The following is a 19970-nucleotide window of genomic DNA, read 5'->3' on the forward strand; positions in this document are numbered from 1 at the left end:
ATTGTAGGGAATAACTAGTATTCTATTCTTGTGAATGGACAACCACATGATTTTTTCAAATCATCGAGGGGAGTTAAACAAGGTGATCCTCTTTTACCTACATGTTTATCTTAGCTGTTGAAGCACTATCACGAGGCTTGAATTCTCTGCATTTGAATCTTTATTTTTGTGGATATGGATTGCCAAAATGGAGCCCAAAAATAAACCATCTATCATATGCAGACGACACAATAATATTCTCTTCATCTGATGCAACATCATTAAGACTTGTGATGGAAGTGCTACATGCATATGAGATGGCATCGGGGCAGTTGGTGAACAAAGGCAAATCAGCCATCTACATGCATCATTTGGTAGACATAGAGGTGGTTAAAAAAGTCGAAAGGATCACTGGTATAGAGAGACAGGAATTTCCATTTACTTATCTAGGCTGGCCCATTTTTTATGCAAGGGGGAGAATGGACTACTACCAAGGTTTGATCACAAAGATTATGGACAAGTTGCAGTCATGGAAAGGTAAGTTACTTTCAATAGGAGGCAGGGCAGTGTTGATTGCTAATGATCTGTAGAGTATGCCTATATACTTGCTATCAGCTGTCAATCCACCAAATTACGTCATCAATAAGCTCCACAAAATATTTTCCAAGTTTTTCTGGAGCAGTAATGTGGGAGGAAACACCAGGCATTGGGCTTCATGGAACACCCTTTGTATGCCATATGATGAAAGAGGTATTGGATTCAGATCTTTACATGATGTTTCAAAGGCACTCTTTTGCAAATTATGGTAGAATTTCAGAACCAAGCCTAGCCTATGGAGTTCCTTTATGAGTCAAAAATACTACAAAAAACTAAATGCAGTAATTGTTCCATGGAGGGGGGATCTCACGTGTGGAGAAAGATGTTAGAATGCAGGGATATAATTGAGCATCAAATCACATGGAAACCAAAAATGGGCTCTGTACTGTTTTGGTTTGATAATTGGACTGGAGTAGGAGCATTATATTTCATAGTCCCTCCAGATTTTAGTGTTGATGAAGACATACATAATGTGAATGAGTTGGTGGAAAATGGTTCTTGGAATGTGGATAGACTATTTGAAGTTTTACCAAGAATTGGCACTGCACATTGTTGAGAAAATTAGACCTCCAGTTATGGAAAATGTCCTAGACACTCCATACTGGATGCTTGAAACTAGAGGTCACTTCACAGTAAAGTCAGCTTGGGAGTATATACGAAGGAGGGACAATCCTAGGCTAGCCTAAAAGATGATATGGGTGAAGGGGTTTTCATTCAAGATCTCCTTCTTTATGTGGAAAGTATGGAAATCTAAACTACCCCTCGATGACTTTATGAGAAGATTGGGATATTTCATGCTATCTAGGTGTTGGTGTTGTGTTGATCCTAAGGAGGAAACACTAGTACACTTATTCTTCACATCAAAGGTTGCTTTAACAGTGTGGAAATACTTCTTAACGAGGGCAGGAATTGCAATGGAGGGACTGTCTTTACACCAAGCCATAACCAAGTGTTGGACTGCTCAAGTGTTGCCCAGAATCAAACCAATAATGCAGGCTCTACCTTCATGTATTGTATGGGAACTGTGGAAGAGAAGGAACAGTCTGAAATATGGGGAGGCAGTCTCAGTTAGCAGAGTTATTTACCAAGTATCAACAACTCTCTAAGCATTAGTGCAAGTAAGAAAACCAGGTTTTTGTGTGCCTCACAAGTGGCAGGATCTATTGAATATGCTGCAGAATTATACTCCAAAATTGAAGCTTGAGAAAGTAATATGGGAATTTCCTTTAGAAGGATGGATCAAAGTCAATAATGATGGATCATGTAGAGGCAACCCAGGAAGAAGCTCGATTGGTTTTTGCTTAAGGGATGAGGCTGGTGATTTGAAATATGCAATAGGAAGAGAAATCATAGAGGGATCAAACAATGAAGCAGAGGCTATGGCAATTGTAGAGGTTTTGAGGCTGTGCAAAGCAATGAATTACACACAAATATGGCTGCAAATTGATTCGATGCTGTTAAAGAACATTATTGAGAAATCATGGAAACCACCCTGGGGTATTGTTGATCAAATAGATAAAATTTTGATAATGAAGGAGGAATGTAACATTAGAGTTTCACACATATTTAGAGAGGGAAATAAGTTGGCAGATCACCTAGCAAACTATACTCTTGATGTTGGAGATAATGAGTGTTATGATTTCTGGGATCTAGACTCACATGGCAGGAGGATAGTGAATGAAGACAAGATGCAATGCCCATACTTAAGAATAAGAGTTGCAAGGAATTAGGAGGTGAAGAGGAAAGGAAAGAAAGGGGTGAATCTGGTGCTAACATAGTATATTGCCATGCTCAAATCTGTATGGAGGAGAGCATCGTGATGCCTTTTTTCACTGACTTTGTTTTCTCTATTGCAGGAAAAGTTATTGTATCTATGCCCTATTCTTTAAGAAATTTTCAGCTGGTGGTATTAGTATCTAGTACTCATTCCACAATGAGAGAATTAAGGATAGGCACAGTCATAGAAACTTGGAGGAACCAACTGCTGAACACTCTGCTGCACAAAAAATACATGCTAGGCAGCTACTTTTGGGAGCCAAATATGAGAAGAATTGGGGTGTTATGGACTAAATCAAACTTCAAGTTAACACTCCAATAATACAAAAAGGGAGTTGTATAACAATCCACACGGATAGCATACTGAAAAAACACGCAAAAATAATTGATATATGCAGCACTCAACTTTGGTGCACAGTTGGAAGTCTTTGCGTGTGTATGGACATTGATGGCTTGATGATCAAAATGACAAATATTTCGAATGGACTAACTGAATATACAGGAAACCAGACAAAGTTCAAGAAGGAACACAATGCAAATACCCTATTTAGACTTGTCCAAAAGCTCAAAACACCCACGGGAATATCACAACAAAGAATTGAGGTTCAAATTGAATAGATTTTTTTAAGTTGTTAAATTTTTATTCTTTTCAAAAGAGTGTCCAGATCACATTTGACACTTCAGATTACCTTTAAACTTTGCACACAAGTTCACTTCAACTATATAGAGCTATACAACTTAAAGCTTCCAAAATGAGAATTAGTCTTTCAAAATACTCCCAAATCTTTTGAAAGTCAAACCAACCATGAACACAAGTCATAAAACCATCAAATGAACCTATTCAATATCTCGAATTACAAAACAAAATGCTAGAACTCAAAACGACTAGTTGTGTCATTACACTCTATGATGGGGATAGTTGTATTCGATGGACCCATACGTTTTCAAAATCTAAGTGCATGTCTCTGGGGCTATTTAGTCAAGGAATTCAAAATTTTATACAACAGGCACACAGTTCAGCAGATCATATTACTTCATTTATCCTGAAATGACTAGATTGCCCTTTAAATCCCAAGCAAGCATGTGATGTGACATGCTATCTACTTATTCTCCCTTATTAGATAGTAGAATATTTGATATTCTAGTGAAGTCATGTTACCCCGAGGAAATTACTAATGACCAACAAAAGAAATTGAAAAGTAAAAAAAAGAAAAAAGAGAAATAGGAGAAAAAGACAAATAAAGGGTGTGTTGTGTAAATAAGAAAAATTTGGAGTGGGATTGTAAACTACAAAGTTGCGCATTATTAGGGGTGGCATTTTGAGCCCAAGCCCAACTAACCGCCCAGCAAATAATGAGTTGGACATGAAAGAATTTTATCGACCGGTCATTCTAGGCTAAGCCCATTTCAACCAGTTAAAATAGTTAGCCCAACTCTAACCCGTTTAGGTGCCCAAACAGACCCGTAAAACTCCCAAAACCTAAACACAAGACTCTTTCTCTTCCACTCTCTGTGCACTCAAAAAAACGACCCGTTTCTCTCTGAACTTCAAATACGGTCTCCGGTCTCTGTCTTTTTTCCGGCGACTTCTATTTCTCCTGCGTCTTCCTTCTCTCCGACGAACTCTTTGCCGGAGATTTCTCTGGATCTCAAATTTTGGCCATCACATAAGATAAGTGTTTGATCCTGTCAAGGGTTTCTCATGTTATCTTTCCAAAAATTCATATGTTGATAAGGGAAGAGATATGTAGTGAGAATCCTAATATTAAGGCGATGGCTATGGAAATGGAGAAGAAGTTTACAAAATATTGGCAAGACGACTATAGTCCAATTGCTTCTATGGCGGTCATCCTTGATCCTCGATATAAGTTAAAATTGATAAAGTTTTGCTTCTTAAAACTTGATCTTTTGACTTGCAATGAAAAAGTTAAGATTGTTGAGGATAATTTGCATAGGTTGTTTAAAGAATGCATGACAATATCCGATGTTGGAATTGTTGGAAGTAGTAGTCATAGATGTTATGATGAAATAATGGATGAATTTGACATGTTTAAAAGTCCGTCTGAGTATAGTTCAGAAAAGACACAGTTGGATTTATACTTAGAAGAGCTTGTATTAGTTCGCAAAGGAAATGAAAATTTAGACGTGCTTACATTTTGGAAAGATAATAGGAGTAAGTATCCTGAACTCTCATTGATGGCTCGTGACCTGTTAAGTATACCTATCATCACAGTTGCATCCGAGTCAGCTTTTAGTGTTGGTGGTCGAGTTATTGGCAAATTCCAGAGTTCTATTCTACCGGAGAATGCAGAAGCTAAGTTGTGTTCTAGAGATTGAATTTATGGGCATCAAGGTACATTATAATTAGTATCATGTGAATTTTATTTTATGAACTTTCTTGTAGTTTGACAATTTTTTTAATTTTCTTATTTTTAGCTTGTGATGATTTTGAAGAGGAGGACATTGCAATAGATGTGGAGAAAATTGCAGCTACACTTTCAAAAAGTCTTAATTTTGGTATGATTCAGGTTTTTCACTCGATTGTATATTAAGTTCTCCATTTATGCACACCTTCCAAAATTGTGATTTCTCATTTTATTTCTGTCATGTGATGCTTTGTCAGGGTAACTGTGGTGCTAGAAAAAGGAAGAGGAAAAGTTTGTATTGAAGAAGATGTTGACTTGAGTCTTTACTTGGAACTACAATTAATTGTGTGCACTGCAATTAATTTGTTGATAGTAGTTCAGATAATCACTCATCTAGTATACACTAATTCGACGTAATGAAATTGATAACCACATGTAAATGGGTTTAGTGCATCCCAAATTGGAACTGAGTAATGGAATATCAAATCCTTGGGAAATATTCTGTTACATGATCTTTGGCAAGATATTTTTGCAGATGAGATAGATTTAAACCATTGATAGTTGATAAAACACACATGTATTTAAACAGGGAAATTCTCATAAATTTACTAAGCAAGATGAGTCAGGTATTTTGTACATAACGATTAGTTACCATGATTCTCTTGTACAAGTTGTCACGTAGAAACCCAGTAGGACTTAAAAAAATCAAAAATGAAAGAAAAAAGAGAGCATCTCAATCTAGCTAAGAAAGCAGAAATAACTTATCATATGTCAAACAACATATCACGAAACAGATTTGCAGGAGCCAGACAAATTTTCTATTTTATACAGGTATTTGAATGGGAAGAAACAAAATATTTGGGTCAAGTTAGGTTATGACCCCTTATTTAGGCCATCTTGACTCAAATAAAATTTAGATTAGGTTGGACATTGACCCAATTATTAGTGCAGTCCATCTTGAGCAACCCAAACTCAGCCCAAATATCCCATTTGCCACCCTAACTTTTATCCTGAGGGTACTTCTGAAATTATCTATTTTCTTTGGTGAGCTGTGTTGCATCGTCTTGTCCACCAGACTTAGACTTGCTGCTTTGTTTACTAAAATACCAGCAGTATTTCTTATAATTTCCGTTATGTCCTTGTACTGGTAATGGACAGAGTTACTATCCTTTTTTAAAGTCTCAGTTTACCCCTCCTTTTGCACTTTATTACAATCGATGTACTTGTACAGTTTCGTAAATCTAACAAATACATGAGCTTCAGCTTCTTTTTGGCACAAGTGCTGCAGCAAACATTTTGCTTCTCCAAAATAAATTTCATATCGTGGTCTAAAAAAAAACCTTATTTTTCTTGATTGTAGATTAAAATTAATTTAACTTTAACTTTTGGGCTTAAAAATAACTGGTGCTTCTGTATAAGTGGGTTAAGTTGGCATAATTAATGAATTACATGGTTAACTAGATAATCATAAAAAAGGTTTGATTAATTCTCTTGATTTGAAATTTGGATGGTAATAGATAAATAACTAATATATGCTTCGTCTCAATTTATGTGATCTTAAAAAGGAAAGAAAAACTTTTACAACTTGTGATATATAATAAGTCTTAGATATTTTTGTATCTATAAATCATGTCAATAAGGAAAAAAGAAAAAAAAATTTAAAGTTAAATTGGTTTTATATAAGAAATATGACCTTTTTTGGGACTATATTGGGCTACATAAGAAAATTTAAACTATTATAAAAGAATTGCATTTTGGATGAAAATATTTTTTTTTCAAGATTTAGTTCAAATACTTTTTGTAGAACCTAAACTTTCTATAAATCATGTCAATAAAGATAAAAAGAAATTTAAAGTTAGATTGGTTTTAAATAAAAAATATAGCCATTTTTGGGGGCTATATTGGACTACATAAGAAAATTTAAACTATTATAAAAGAATTACATTTTGAAAGAAAATATTTTTTTCAGGATTTAATTCAAACACTTTTTTAAAACCTAAATTTTCTTAGACGCTCTAAATTTGAGTTTTGGATATGTCACACAATCTATTTATAATTAGAATGGTAAAATGCACGGAATTATTTAGGACCAATAATGAATGAATTCGAGAGGCAGAGAATAATGAAAAAGAGTTGAACGAACTACAACATATTGTGTTTAACCTGATTCAATATGAAAAAGTCAATAAAATTTACTAAAGGAAGTTGCCTGCTTTAGAATTTAAAAAGAAAAACCAATGAATTCTTAAAAAAATCATCAAAGATATTACAATTTGTTTAATTAACGATGACTGCAAGGCTGATAACATTCTTTTGCATTGGATGCAAATGTAATAATTCAATTATGGCAATTTATAATCTATAACAAGAAAGGTGAACAAATATAGAAGCAAACAATGTTTAGTATAATGCTTGGTTAAAGTACATACTAATATTCAATAGGTGTTAGCACTAAGAATCGGCAATGAAACAATTAAATGAGAATACATTTAAACATAGCTATTGGGCCCGGGCTTAGCTCGATCAAAACCCCACTAGTCTTAATTTAGAGGAGACCCCTTCCAATAATTTCCCCATTACGGCTTTACCCAATTGGAATATCTATTTCCACCTCTACCGGATTACCCGTCTGTTTTCTTGCGCTGTGTTGAGATCTCTTCAAAGGAAAAATCTCAATTTTTAGTCGTAGATAATAAGTGTGAGATCCATCAACTTGAAGGTGTGTGCATGGGTACTCAAACAGAAGCAACACCTCTTCTTGAAGATGGGGTTCTAGAGGTTCTAATTTCTCCTTATTTACTTCTGTGTGGTTTTTTTTTTGCACACTTTATATTGAATAGTATATTATTTGGGAAGTCCATTCGGGGGGTTCGATGCTTTTTCTTTATTAGGAGTAGTGTTTTCTTTAAGAAGGCAAAATTTGTGTTTGGCTGATCTTCTTTTCGTTTTGTTTCCTCTTTGGTCAAACTTTAAGGAATTTTCATTTTGTATTAAGCTAACTCTGCTGGGAATTTGTTAATATAACAAAGACTCTGCCATATTTTGCTAGTAAATATCCTACTATTGGAAAAGTGAAAAGGTGGATTGAGTAGAAAATTAAACTAGAAATAGAGTTCATTACCTTAAATTGGAAACAAGTGGAAGTCCTAATAAATGGATTCCTAATCTAGGCAGTTGAAATGAAGTGTAGGAGCAATATGAACCAATAGAGACAAGGACGTAAGCAGAACTTTTTGTATGCGGTGTGGACATTTAGAAAAGTAAATAAAAGAATAATTACCTATATAATAAGTATTATATTAACCAAACATAATATATTAATAAAACACAAAATATGAAATAAAGAATTGACTGGAGAAGGAACGAGGTGAAATAAGTTCTTAATAAAAAAAAAACAGTGAAACTATTTGGCGAGGCCCCTTTAGTTTCATCGGTCTTCAAACTTAGCTGCTGTATATTTTTTTTATTATATAGATCTTTGTTTTACAAAATTGAGCTGGCCATGTATAAGTACTCTGGCTCTTCCACATGTCAAAGCATGGAGTCTATCATTCTTATTTAATATAGAAGATGATAAACAGATGTGAATGTGATTCTCTTCAAGTTTCTTTTCTTGATAATTTCCTATTTTCAGGATGAGAATAGTGGACTCTACACTGGAGATGGTTCTGTTGATATCAAGGGTAATCCTGTTTTGAAGAGTGAGACTGGGAACTGGAGAGCTTGCCCCTTCATTCTTGGTACGTCAGACTCAGATTTCGCTTTTCTCACTCTGTTTTATATTGTGAGTGATTTGCTTGCTGACCTTGGTGTCAGGTAATGAATGCTGTGAACGTTTGGCATACTATGGCATTGCTACTAATCTTGTTACCTATCTTACCACAAAGTTACATGAGGGAAATGTCTCAGCTGCTAGAAATGTTACCACTTGGGCAGGCACTTGTTACCTAACTCCCCTAATTGGAGCTGTGCTAGCAGATGCATACTGGGGAAGATATTGGACAATTGCTACCTTCTCTACGATCTACTTCATAGTAAATATCTCACTTTCATGTTACAGAAAATACAAAATTTATGGTGTGTGTAAGATGGTTTTAACATTATCTCCTTGTGACTTACATATTCATATTTTGTCATTTTCCCTTTCCTACCGGAGAGTTTCTCTGACATAACTAACTTCAATCTACTGATACTTGTTTAGTTCCCATTCCATGGGGAATGCCAAAACTTAATTTTGATGTTTTCCTAGAAATAGTTGAAACTGTATTGGTTAGGGAAAAGGTCTGAATTTGTTCCTATACTAATTGCTACCCCCCCCTCCGGGGTTAAATTTTTGGTTCACTCATACCCTTGCCATTAGCAAGTCGTGTCGTATTCTTGCCATTAACAGAGCTCTAAGGCTAAAAGGGTGGACTCGACGTATCCAAATTTTTCAAGGAAAAAGGTCTAAATTTAATCCTCAACCTTTGACAATATAGACAAGAGTGGGTTGCTCTAGTGGTGAGCACCCTCCACTTCCAACCAAGAGGTTGTGAGTTCGAGTCACCCCAAGAGCAAGGTGGGGAGTTCTTGGAGGGAGGGAGCCGAGGGTCTATCGGAAACAGCCTCTCTACCCCAGGGTAGGGGTAAGGTCTGCGTACACACTACCCTTCCCAGACCCCACTGGTGGGATTATACTGGATTGTTGTTGTTGTTGTTGTTGTTGTAACCTTTGACAATGGATTAAAATAATACTCAGGTTGGAGCTTTGTAACGGTCAAGGTCAGAAATGAGATTTTTTCCTAATGGCAGGAGTAATATTATACCAGAAGTCTAACGGAGTGCAAAGTTACTCAATTTTGGAATGTACAGTGGAAAATTTGACCTTTTTCCCTCGTTATATTAATTAGGAAGCTCAACGTAAGGTCTGGCTAATGGTTTTGTGGGCCTTCTCCTTTTCCTCGATCTTGGTGAATCTTATTCTTCTACAATTTGGTGAAACAGAAGACGTACTGGTGCAGGCCGGCCATTCAACTTTGCGGTTAATCTTATGCAGACATTTAGATGACAATCAAACTGAATTTACACCTTTGATAACCTGTTGTGTATCAGTTAGTTTGTCATTCCTATCTGGAACATTAGGATAGACAATGGAATGACATTCCTAGGGAACTTTAGATATGTGGAAATATTTTTCGTTCCTATCTGTAACACAATAAATTATGGATAAAAGAATAAAAGGAATATAGTGGAAATTACGGAGTCAAGTGATTCATATTTAACTTTTTTCATTTCTTTATAATTGGTGGGTGCAATTGTGGTACCAAATGATGTGACCTGGGTTCTAGGTTTGCATATTGTTATTGCAACTTTGAGGAAGGTAGAGACACTTTCTCGGCAAACTGCTTAAGTGCTAATTTCCTGTTATGACTGGTCCAAATAGATCTGCTTTACCCTCTAATACTGTTTTAACTTAGCTGTCAACATTGTGATATGGCACTTATCACAACTTTGTGAAGTGTGATATTTACAAAGTTTTAAACAAACTAAAGTTGGGAAACAGGGAAGAAAGTAATAGCTGTATATCTGCTCAGTGCTGCTCAGTGCCTTGCCTCTTTAGAACTGTTATATTTAGAGGTCTCATCTTTACAACTAATACAGTTAGTCCAAGTGAGACAGTGAATACATGTCTTGTCTTGTGAACGGGAACCTGATTGTCTACTGCCTTATCTCCCTTTTGCAACTGAGTTTTTACCTTTGCTCTAGCCTCTAGTGCAACATGAATTATGATGCATATCCTGTTCTTGCAGCCGTTCTTTCTCTTGCATCTGCTTGCTGGACTAACTCTTTCTACTTCATGTTTTTTTTTGGTGTTGATTGGCTGTATAGGGTATGTGCACATTGACACTATCAGCTTCAGTTCCTGCCTTTAAGCCCCCTGAGTGTATGGATTCTGTGTGCCCAGCAGCAACTCCAGCCCAATATGTCATACTCTTTTTGGGCCTCTATCTGATTGCTCTTGGAACTGGTGGAATTAAGCCATGTGTCTCGTCATTTGGTGCTGATCAATTTGATGACACAGATCCAAAAGAGAGGGTTAAAAAGGGTTCCTTCTTCAATTGGTTCTATTTTTCTATCAACATTGGAGCTTTGATATCAAGCAGTTTGATTGTGTGGATTCAAGAAAATGCCGGATGGGGCCTTGGGTTTGGCATCCCTGCACTTTTCATGGGCATTGCCATTGCAAGTTTCTTTTTCGGTACACCACTCTACAGATTTCAGAAGCCTGGAGGAAGTCCTCTCACTAGAATGTGCCAGGTTTTGGTTGCAGCATTCCACAAATGGAACTTGTCTGTCCCTGAGGATAGTACACTACTTTATGAAACTCCAGACAAGAGCTCTGCAATTGAAGGAAGCCGAAAGCTGTTGCACACTGATGAACTGAGGTACTAATATTTTTCTTATTGCCAAAGAGAATGTTTTTATATTCCACTCTCTTCTCCTGTGTTCTTTTCAATCTTCACTTCAGCATGTTTACTTCACTAGATAGTGATTACTTGGTGTTTATTTTCGAAAGAATCTCAGATTTCACTTAGCATATTTTCGAAAGAATCTCAAATTTCACTTAGCATATTTGTGCAGCCTTGCTTTTTGGAATGTGTAATCTTTTATTCCTCTCCTCTGTTGTTCTTTATTTCATATTCTTGATGGTTTAGGCTATCTTTTGGTTCTCTTGTTCATATTATCTAAACACACGGATTTGTCTTTTTCTCACTAACATGTAGTGATTCAAAGCTTAATGATATCTTCATATAAAGTGAACAAAATCAGTTTATGCTACATGGCCAAACTTCTTAGCCGCTTGGACAACCATTGCAAAAAATTTATGAAACTTTTCTTCTGAAAAAAGAAGATTGTGTAGAAAGAAATCGTGTTTGGATAGTTGGTTTATTTATTTTTTATTTTTTTAAATATCTGAGCATTTTCTGAGGCCTCCTTTCAACATGACTTTCTTAGCTTGTCAAACTCTCTCCTTCACCAAGAAAGTTATCCGACAAGCAAGATCTTTAATTGATGTGCTTGAATAAGGTTGACCAATTCTAACTACTTGGAGCTATTGAGAAGATAATTTTTGAACCTTGTAATCTTACATTATAAAGAAAATTTGTTCTCTCGCCTTTCTTTCTATTCTTCGATTTTAGATGATAAGAAAGGAATGGAATTTCTGTTCTTGGAGCCAAAGTTGATGAAGAAGAAGTTTTCTTGGACACCCTCAAACCACTTCTTTCAAAACCAGTTCTTCGGAAAAAAAAAACTCAAAGAAACACGTTTTGAAAAGCAGGCTTTCAAAAAAAATTCCATGGAAAAATGCCAACTTAATTTTGTGGTAAATTTTCTATGGATTACCCAATTTCTTTATCATAATGCTTCTTTCTCCTATTTACCAGTCATTCTACTTAGATTTTTTTAAATTTGGGGAGATGATCATCTGACTTCTTTTGACAAGGTTATGCATTTTCTCTAGTGTTTATTTGATTTGTGGTAAGAGGTGGTCATCTGGCTGCTTTTGACTAGGATATGCCTTTTTTTCTTTTTGGTGTTTATTTGTCATTTTGCAACAATGAAATGTCGGATCCCTAATGGCATCAATGCAGTTCATTACTCTGCTGATAGTGGTTTTGGGTCAAATATGACTTCAAAGAGAAGTCAACTTGATGCTGAAAAGGTAAACAATTTACAGTAAAAAATAGAGTTGATGTAGCGTTTCGCTGCACTACCTTTCTTAATTAGATCAACTAAGCATTGTTTACATCTAGTTGCCATCTTTTTCAGCATTCCTTTTTATCAGTTTATGTGTATAATTAAACACAAGAGTATTTATCTATACTAAATTCTAACACCAAATGTTGATCGGCATTTTTATCCTTCATAAGTGCATCCATGTTGGATAAAATTGTAATACAATTAATTTAAAATTTCATTATTTCCTCTCATTCATTGTTGATCTCTTAAATTAATTAAGGAATTTCATTATTTCCTTGTATAGTGACTTTTTAATGAACAAAAAGCTTCACTATTTCCTTGTGTGGTGGCTTAATGAAAGCAGTAAATCTCTTTTCAATATTCAAGTTCTTTTTTCCCCAACTTTCCAAGTTAGCATTAGAAGTGAGAAACATTTCAAAATACACAAATAATCTGTAAAATAGTATGTTTATGGTGTGGGTATTATTCTTTAGAAGATTATGTGGAATTAGTTCTTTGGGTGTGATTAATATGGCTCTTTGAGTGAGTTTACTCTGACATGCTAACTTTTTCAATAGTGCATAAATTGAAGTTACGTGAAGATTTTGTCATAAAAATGCATAATTACAAACATATGAATTATTTTTTATTTCTTTGATAATTATTTATATTTCTATTTCTTGGAAACTAAGGTTGCAAGGATTCTAAGGATCAAAACTTCCTGTTGTTGCGTGCTTGGTTAATTTTCACTTTGAGACTGGTTTTCCTCCTTTATTCTCTTAATAATTGGCTCCTTGGCATTTAGGTACTTGGCGTTGTTATATTTTACTGGGTCGTTGTTGTTGTTGTGTTGTTATATTTATGCACCTTGAACAATTAGTACTTATTTTTTCGGGCATATCATTTTGTCCCAAGATTATCTTGTGAGAAATAATACACGGGAAAACATTCTATTGATTTATTAACAATGATACAATGAGCCCTATATATATAATACATGTTCTACTCATACTACATATGTGACTAGGTTTATTTACATATAACTATTTAACATTCCCCCTCAAGCCGGTGCATACAAATCATATGTACCGAGCTTGTTACATATGTAACTAATACGAGGACCAGTGAGGGACTTGGTGAAAATATCTGCAAGCTGATCATTCGACTTCATAAACTTTGTACTGTTGTAGCAAATATCTCCTGAGAGTATTTTCTCTGACGAAGTGACAGTCAATCTCAATGTGTTTAGTTCTCTCATGGAATACCGGATTTGACACAATATGGAGGGCAATTTGATTATCACACACAAGTTCCATCTGATTGATTTAACTAAATTTCAATTCCTTGAGCAACTGTTTGATCCAAACTAGTTCACATGTTGCCATAGCCATTACTCGATATTTTGCTTCTGCACTAGATCGAGCAACCACATTTCGTTTCTTGCTCTTCCAAGACACCAAATTGCCTCCTACCAAAATACAATATCCAGACGTAGAACGTCCATCAGAAAGTGATCCTGCCCAATCAGCATCTGAGTACCCAACAATCTGCTCATGGCCTCGATCCTCAAATAATAACCCTTTGTCTGGAGCTGACTTTACATACCGAAGAATGCGGACAAATGCATCCCACTCAACACTCACAGGAAAGGAAATGTCTGGTCTAGTCACTGTGAGGTAATTTAATTTAATTTAATCTACAGCCTGTCATTCCTGTCTCCTCAAGAATGTCTAAGGCATACTTTCGTTGTGAGATCACATTACTTGAGCTAGACTGAGCGACCTCAATACCTAGAAAATACTTTAAAATTTGCCCAGATCCTTAGTTTGAAAGTGTTGGAAGAGATGTTGCTTCAACTTAGTAATACCATCCTGATCATTGCCGGTAATAACAATATCGTCAACATAAACCACCAGATAAATATAGATATTTGAAGTACAATGCCGATAAAACATAGAGTGATCAACATCACTACAAGTCATGCCAAATTCCTGGATAACTGTGTTGAACTTACTAAGAAAGATACATTTGAGAGCACGGGGAGCTAACTTATCTTTTTCGGGAGCTAAGTTATGAACGAAACATGTGCTCCCAAACACACGAGGAGGAAGAGAGTATAGGGGTGACTGAGGAAACAATACCGAATACGGAATCTGACTATAGAGGGAAGATGAAGGCATCTGATTAATCATATAACAAGCCGCGAGAACTGCATCGCCCCAAAAACACATCGGAACATGAGAATCAATTAGAAGTGTGCGAGCATTTTCAATGAGGTGTATATTCTTTCTCTCTGCTACTCCATTCCGCTGAGGGGTATAGGGACGAGATGTCTAATAAATAATTCCTTGAGAAGTCATAGACTGCTGAAATTGAGAGGATAAGTATTCTAAGGCATTATCACTACGAAAGATATGAATAGAAACGCCAAATTGGTTTTTTATTTCAGCACAAAACTCTGGAATATAGAAAACAACTCAGAACGATCTTTCATTAGGAAAATTCAAATACATCTTGAGTAATCATCAATGAAATTAACAAAATAACGTAATTTAAGGTTGAACTGACTCTACTAGGACCCCATATATCAGAATGAACTAAAGACAAAACAGACTCTGCACGACTCTCAACAGTACGTGAAAACGTGGCTCGGGTATGTTTCCCAAGTTGACACGACTCGCAATCTATTGTAGATAAACTGGATAAACTAAGCACCATATTTTGAAGCTTGGATAAACTTGGATGTCCTAAACGTCTGCGAATTAGGTCTGGAGAATCTATAACTGGACTTGTTGTGGAAGGATTGAGTGAGTGAAGGTAGTAAGGGCCTTGTGATTCACGCCCTGTGCCAATCATCTGTCCCGTACTGCGGTCCTGCAAAACAAAAAAGTCATCAATAAAGTATATACCACAATGGAGGGCACGAGTCAACCGACTAACCGATGCAAGATTACAAGGACAACCAGGGACATAAAGAACATAATCTAAAGACAAAGGATAAGGGATTAGCTTGTCCAACTCCTTTTTTCTTTTGTTTGGACTCCATTGGCTAAAGTAACACTAGGAAGAGACTATGGATAAATAATATTTGACAAAAGTGACTTATTATTAGAAATATGATCAGAGGCGCCTGAGTCCATGACCCACGGTCCAAGAGTAGTAGACTGGGAAACACAAGCAAAGGAATTATCAGCAATAGAAGTATCAGTATGAGCAACTGAGGCTAGTTGTGGAAGTGTCTGCTTACTTGCTCGACACTGAGGGAACTCATTATATTCCCCTGTAGATAAAGAAAACCTCTGGTTCCCTGCAGTCTCAGTTTGAGCAACATGAACATTTTTAGGTAGTCGACCATGCAAAGAGTAACACACCTCACGGGTGTGTCCAACCATTACAATAAGAACACTTAGGTCGAGACCTTCCAAAATGACCTCTATTCTCCATGGTCTGAGATACCCGATTTTCCACTGTTTTGGGATGCAACTTGCGAGAACGGAGGACTCAGCTATCTGTGATGAGATCACTATGTAACTGGGTGCTGCAACAAGGCGAAGTAATCGAGAGAATAGCTCATCAACTGTAGGGACAGTCGGGCTAGCCAAAATCTAGTGACACACTGAATCAAGGTCATTAGGAAGTCCAATGAGTGTTAGAACCAGAAACATTTTTTGTCGTTGCTTTTGTTGCTTTTCGACACTAGCAAAAATTGGCATCAACTTCTCAAATTGCCCCATGATTGCCTGTACTTGTCCCAAGTAAGTTGCCATATTCAATTCTTGTTTCTTCAAATTTGTCATCCGCGATACCACATCACAGAAACGAGATATGTTATTAGTGTATAAAGTACGAGCATTTTCCCAAACTAAATGACATGCCTGGAATGGACGAAAGAAAGGCATCAACTTGGAATCAATAGATCACCACAAGATACTACATAACTGAGCATCGATCTTTTCCTACTGTACTTTGGCCTTTTCATCTCCCTCATTAGCCTTTTGGTTAAGTGATCTTGAACACCTTAACCTTTACACCACAACTCCACAGACGAAGGCCGAGATAAATAATTTGAACTTCCAAGTAGGGGTTCAGAAGTAATCATAAAGGCTGAATTTCCAACTCCACTGTTTTTGGAACCAAAATCATCATGTCCGAGAGTCATGGTTGAATCAAATAAGTACGAAGTCACAAAATTTGGGGCAAAAGTGGTCCCAAATTGTGTTAGGTCACAAAAACAGTTAAGAAGCAACAGAAAAAATACATGGTAACCGCCGAAAACTGGAACAGTCGCCGGAAAATAAAAAAGTTGTCGGAATGTGATGAAACATGAATGGGTAGAGTTGGAAAAGCCTTGCGAACAAGCTGTCTCAAAGAGGTCAGCCAAAAAATGGCCGAAAGAGGTCCCACGCGCCGGCGCGTGGACCAGATCTCGCCAGAAAAATTCTGCTCCGATAGGCGCGTGAGAGCTCTGCTGCCGGAGATATTTGTTGGGGTTTGGTCGCCGGGGGTTGGGGGACCTTATGGTGGTGTTAGTTTTTGCACAACACAGATGGAAATTAGTTTGACGTAAATCTGCCCTAGAAAGTCGCCGGAAATTGATGCACGTCGACTGTATGGCTTTCTCGGATGTGTCTCACTCACGCTCTGATACCATGTGAGAAATAATACACGGAAAAACATTCTATTGATTTATTAGCAACGACAATGAGCCTTATATATATTATACATGTTCTACTCCTAGTACATATGGGACTAGGTTTGTTTACATATAACTATTTAACATATCCTTTATGTCTATACAAGTAGTGTAGCTGCCTAATTGTTGATTCTGATTCTTTAGAAAATATTTTATAATTTGAACAATTTATCAGTCATTAATACTCCCTCGGTTCTAGTTTATGTGAACCTATTTCCTTTTTGCTTCGTTCCAAAAAGAATGACCTTTTTCTAAATTTGGAAACAATTTAACTTAAACTTCCAATTCTACCCTTAATGAGAAGCTTTTATAACCACACAAATACTATTCAAATACTTTGAGGCTTTGTTTAGGATCACAAATTCAAAAAGTCATTCATTTTTTCTTAAACTACGTGCTCCGTCAAACAGGTTCACATAAATTGGAACGGAGGGAGTATGATTCTCAAAGGAATTTGTTTTTGATAAGATGATTCTTGAAGGAATTATATCTTATTTTTATTTGGTTGTATTTTTGTTAGTGATGTATTTTTAAAAGGTCATTATCTTGACATACAATTCTTTTTTAATGATTCACACAGGATAATAAGTGCAATGCAGTAACCAAAAACTAGTTCTCTGAAAAATGCTTTAAGTGCACTTATCACAAGACAGAACCAGTTATCTAGTGAAGCACCTAGTAATTTCGCCACAATCCTCAATGCATCTCATGCAACATAAAATTGAACTTGCTGCATCTTCTTGCAATTATACTTCTTTTGCTATCTCGAGAAAGTGCTACTAGTATTTTGTTAAGCAAAGTACTGGTTTGTTTTAGCTTTGGAAATTATCCACCTTCATTTTCCTGCAAGGGTTAGCGTTAGTGTGCTTTTTGATCTTCTAACATTATCTTCTTCAGATGCCTTGACAAAGCTGCTGTAGTTTCAGACGCCGAATTGAAAACTGGGGACTATTCAAATACTTTGAGGCTTTGTTTAGGATCACAAATTCAAAAAGTCATTCATTTTTTCTTAAACTACGTGCTCCGTCAAACAGGTTCACATAAATTGGAACGGAGGGAGTATGATTCTCAAAGGAATTTGTTTTTGATAAGATGATTCTTGAAGGAATTATATCTTATTTTTATTTGGTTGTATTTTTGTTAGTGATGTATTTTTAAAAGGTCATTATCTTGACATACAATTCTTTTTTAATGATTCACACAGGATAATAAGTGCAATGCAGTAACCAAAAACTAGTTCTCTGAAAAATGCTTTAAGTGCACTTATCACAAGACAGAACCAGTTATCTAGTGAAGCACCTAGTAATTTCGCCACAATCCTCAATGCATCTCATGCAACATAAAATTGAACTTGCTGCATCTTCTTGCAATTATACTTCTTTTGCTATCTCGAGAAAGTGCTACTAGTATTTTGTTAAGCAAAGTACTGGTTTGTTTTAGCTTTGGAAATTATCCACCTTCATTTTCCTGCAAGGGTTAGCGTTAGTGTGCTTTTTGATCTTCTAACATTATCTTCTTCAGATGCCTTGACAAAGCTGCTGTAGTTTCAGACGCCGAATTGAAAACTGGGGACTATTCAAATACTTGGAGGCTTTGTACTGTCACGCAAGTTGAGGAACTGAAAATTTTGATCCGCATGTTCCCAATATGGGCAACTGGAATAGTCTTTTCTGCTGTTTATGCACAAATGTCTACTATGTTTGTGGAGCAAGGGTCGGTGATGGACACTACCATTGGTTCCTTCAAAATTCCTGCAGCCTCTCTTTCAACTTTCGATACCATCAGTGTTATTGTGTGGGTACCAGTCTATGATAGAGTCATTGTTCCAATTGCAAGGAGGTTTACTGGAAAGGAGAGGGGATTCTCCGAATTACAGCGAATGGGAATTGGCCTTTTCCTTTCAGTGTTGTGCATGTCAGCTGCTGCTATTGTTGAGATCAAGCGTCTACAACTTGCAAGAGACCTTGATTTAGTGGATGAAGCCGTTGCAGTACCTCTCAGTATCTTTTGGCAGATTCCTCAATATTTTATATTGGGAGCAGCTGAGATATTTACATTCATTGGGCAGCTTGAGTTCTTTTATGATCAATCACCCGATGCCATGCGTAGCTTGTGTAGTGCGTTGTCGCTGATGACTACTTCTTTGGGGAATTACCTGAGCTCTTTCATACTGACTCTAGTAACATCCATAACAACTCAAGGTGGCAAACCTGGATGGATTCCAAACAACTTGAACAGTGGGCATCTCGATTATTTCTTCTGGCTCTTGGCTGCACTTAGCTTCTGCAACTTAGTAATCTATGTTTTCTGTGCCAAAATGTATAAATCCAAGAGGGCATCCTAAGTCCAAGTTGGTTTTACCACCGTCTATCCTTCAAAATGAAAACTTGACGTGATGATTGACTCTTATGTGAAAGAAAACATCTCTGTGCAAGTCACAAGCTAAACAAGTTAGAAATTCTGTACGCTAAACTTTCAAAATCTTTAATGTATATATGAAAGGTGTAAGTGCTCGGAGTTGAACTAACATCTTATTGTTCTTTCAAAGTTGCTTTGCTGCATCCCTCAACGCTTCCACTATTCAAATTATGGCAGCTGCGTTTGCAAATTTCCCTTGTTCCATGGCCTTGGTACTTTTTAATTTTCCTTTCGACTCTTGATAATGCCTTTTCTGAGAGAGATTAGCATACTAAAAACCAACACTAACAATAACGGAATTAACATCACCAACACTACACAATAAAGAAATTAACATATGGGAACGCTATGATGATGAAAACGTGACCCCAAGACCATAAGAACACACGTCAATAAAACCAAAATACATTCTTAAGAAA

General features: G+C 36.4%; 3 protein-coding genes across 4 annotated transcripts; all 3 read left to right on the top strand.

Annotated features, from left to right (window-relative positions):
• Positions 1 to 101: 101 nt before the first annotated feature.
• Positions 102 to 1648, top strand: LOC142167931 (uncharacterized). Its single transcript, XM_075228456.1, has 3 exons — positions 102 to 516; positions 595 to 784; positions 1456 to 1648. Exons 1-3 carry the CDS (start codon positions 102 to 104, stop codon positions 1646 to 1648), a joined length of 798 nt encoding a protein of 265 aa, XP_075084557.1.
• Positions 1649 to 4125: 2477 nt separating this feature from the next.
• On the top strand, positions 4126 to 5020 carry LOC142167932 (zinc finger BED domain-containing protein DAYSLEEPER-like). The gene is made up of 3 exons (XM_075228463.1): positions 4126 to 4675; positions 4789 to 4880; positions 4976 to 5020. Exons 1-3 carry the CDS (start codon positions 4126 to 4128, stop codon positions 5018 to 5020), a joined length of 687 nt encoding a protein of 228 aa, XP_075084564.1.
• A 2207-nt stretch (positions 5021 to 7227) lies between these two features.
• Positions 7228 to 19660, top strand: LOC107803059 (protein NRT1/ PTR FAMILY 8.3-like). Of its 2 annotated transcripts, XM_075224347.1 has the most exons (6): positions 7228 to 7496; positions 8353 to 8458; positions 8535 to 8752; positions 10587 to 11143; positions 18031 to 18167; positions 18655 to 19660. In XM_075224347.1, the coding sequence occupies exons 1-6, from the start codon at positions 7446 to 7448 to the stop codon at positions 18675 to 18677; spliced, it is 1092 nt and encodes a 363-aa protein (XP_075080448.1). In that variant the 5' UTR covers positions 7228 to 7445; the 3' UTR covers positions 18678 to 19660.
• Positions 19661 to 19970: the final 310 nt, after the last annotated feature.

The sequence above is a fragment of the Nicotiana tabacum genome, chromosome 2 (assembly GCF_000715075.1).
Source record: "Nicotiana tabacum cultivar K326 chromosome 2, ASM71507v2, whole genome shotgun sequence".
NCBI classification, from domain to species: domain Eukaryota; kingdom Viridiplantae; phylum Streptophyta; class Magnoliopsida; order Solanales; family Solanaceae; genus Nicotiana; species Nicotiana tabacum.

What these genes read in the sequence shown, in the direction of transcription:
- LOC142167931 (XM_075228456.1), top strand. Translation starts at nt 102, where the DNA reads ATGTTTATCTTAGCTGTTGAAGCACTATCACGAGGCTTGAATTCTCTG. An exon ending in CAAGTTGCAGTCATGGAAAG is followed by an intron (nt 517 to 594) that starts GTAAGTTACTTT and finishes ACTTGCTATCAG; the next exon opens with CTGTCAATCCACCAAATTAC. An exon ending in GCACTCTTTTGCAAATTATG is followed by an intron (nt 785 to 1,455) that starts GTAGAATTTCAG and finishes TTGCTTTAACAG; the next exon opens with TGTGGAAATACTTCTTAACG.
- LOC142167932 (XM_075228463.1), top strand. Translation starts at nt 4,126, where the DNA reads ATGGCTATGGAAATGGAGAAGAAGTTTACAAAATATTGGCAAGACGAC. An exon ending in GAATGCAGAAGCTAAGTTGT is followed by an intron (nt 4,676 to 4,788) that starts GTTCTAGAGATT and finishes TCTTATTTTTAG; the next exon opens with CTTGTGATGATTTTGAAGAG. An exon ending in TTAATTTTGGTATGATTCAG is followed by an intron (nt 4,881 to 4,975) that starts GTTTTTCACTCG and finishes ATGCTTTGTCAG; the next exon opens with GGTAACTGTGGTGCTAGAAA.
- LOC107803059 (XM_075224347.1), top strand. Translation starts at nt 7,446, where the DNA reads ATGGGTACTCAAACAGAAGCAACACCTCTTCTTGAAGATGGGGTTCTA. An exon ending in TTGAAGATGGGGTTCTAGAG is followed by an intron (nt 7,497 to 8,352) that starts GTTCTAATTTCT and finishes TCCTATTTTCAG; the next exon opens with GATGAGAATAGTGGACTCTA. An exon ending in CTACGTGCTCCGTCAAACAG is followed by an intron (nt 18,168 to 18,654) that starts GTTCACATAAAT and finishes TATCTTCTTCAG; the next exon opens with ATGCCTTGACAAAGCTGCTG.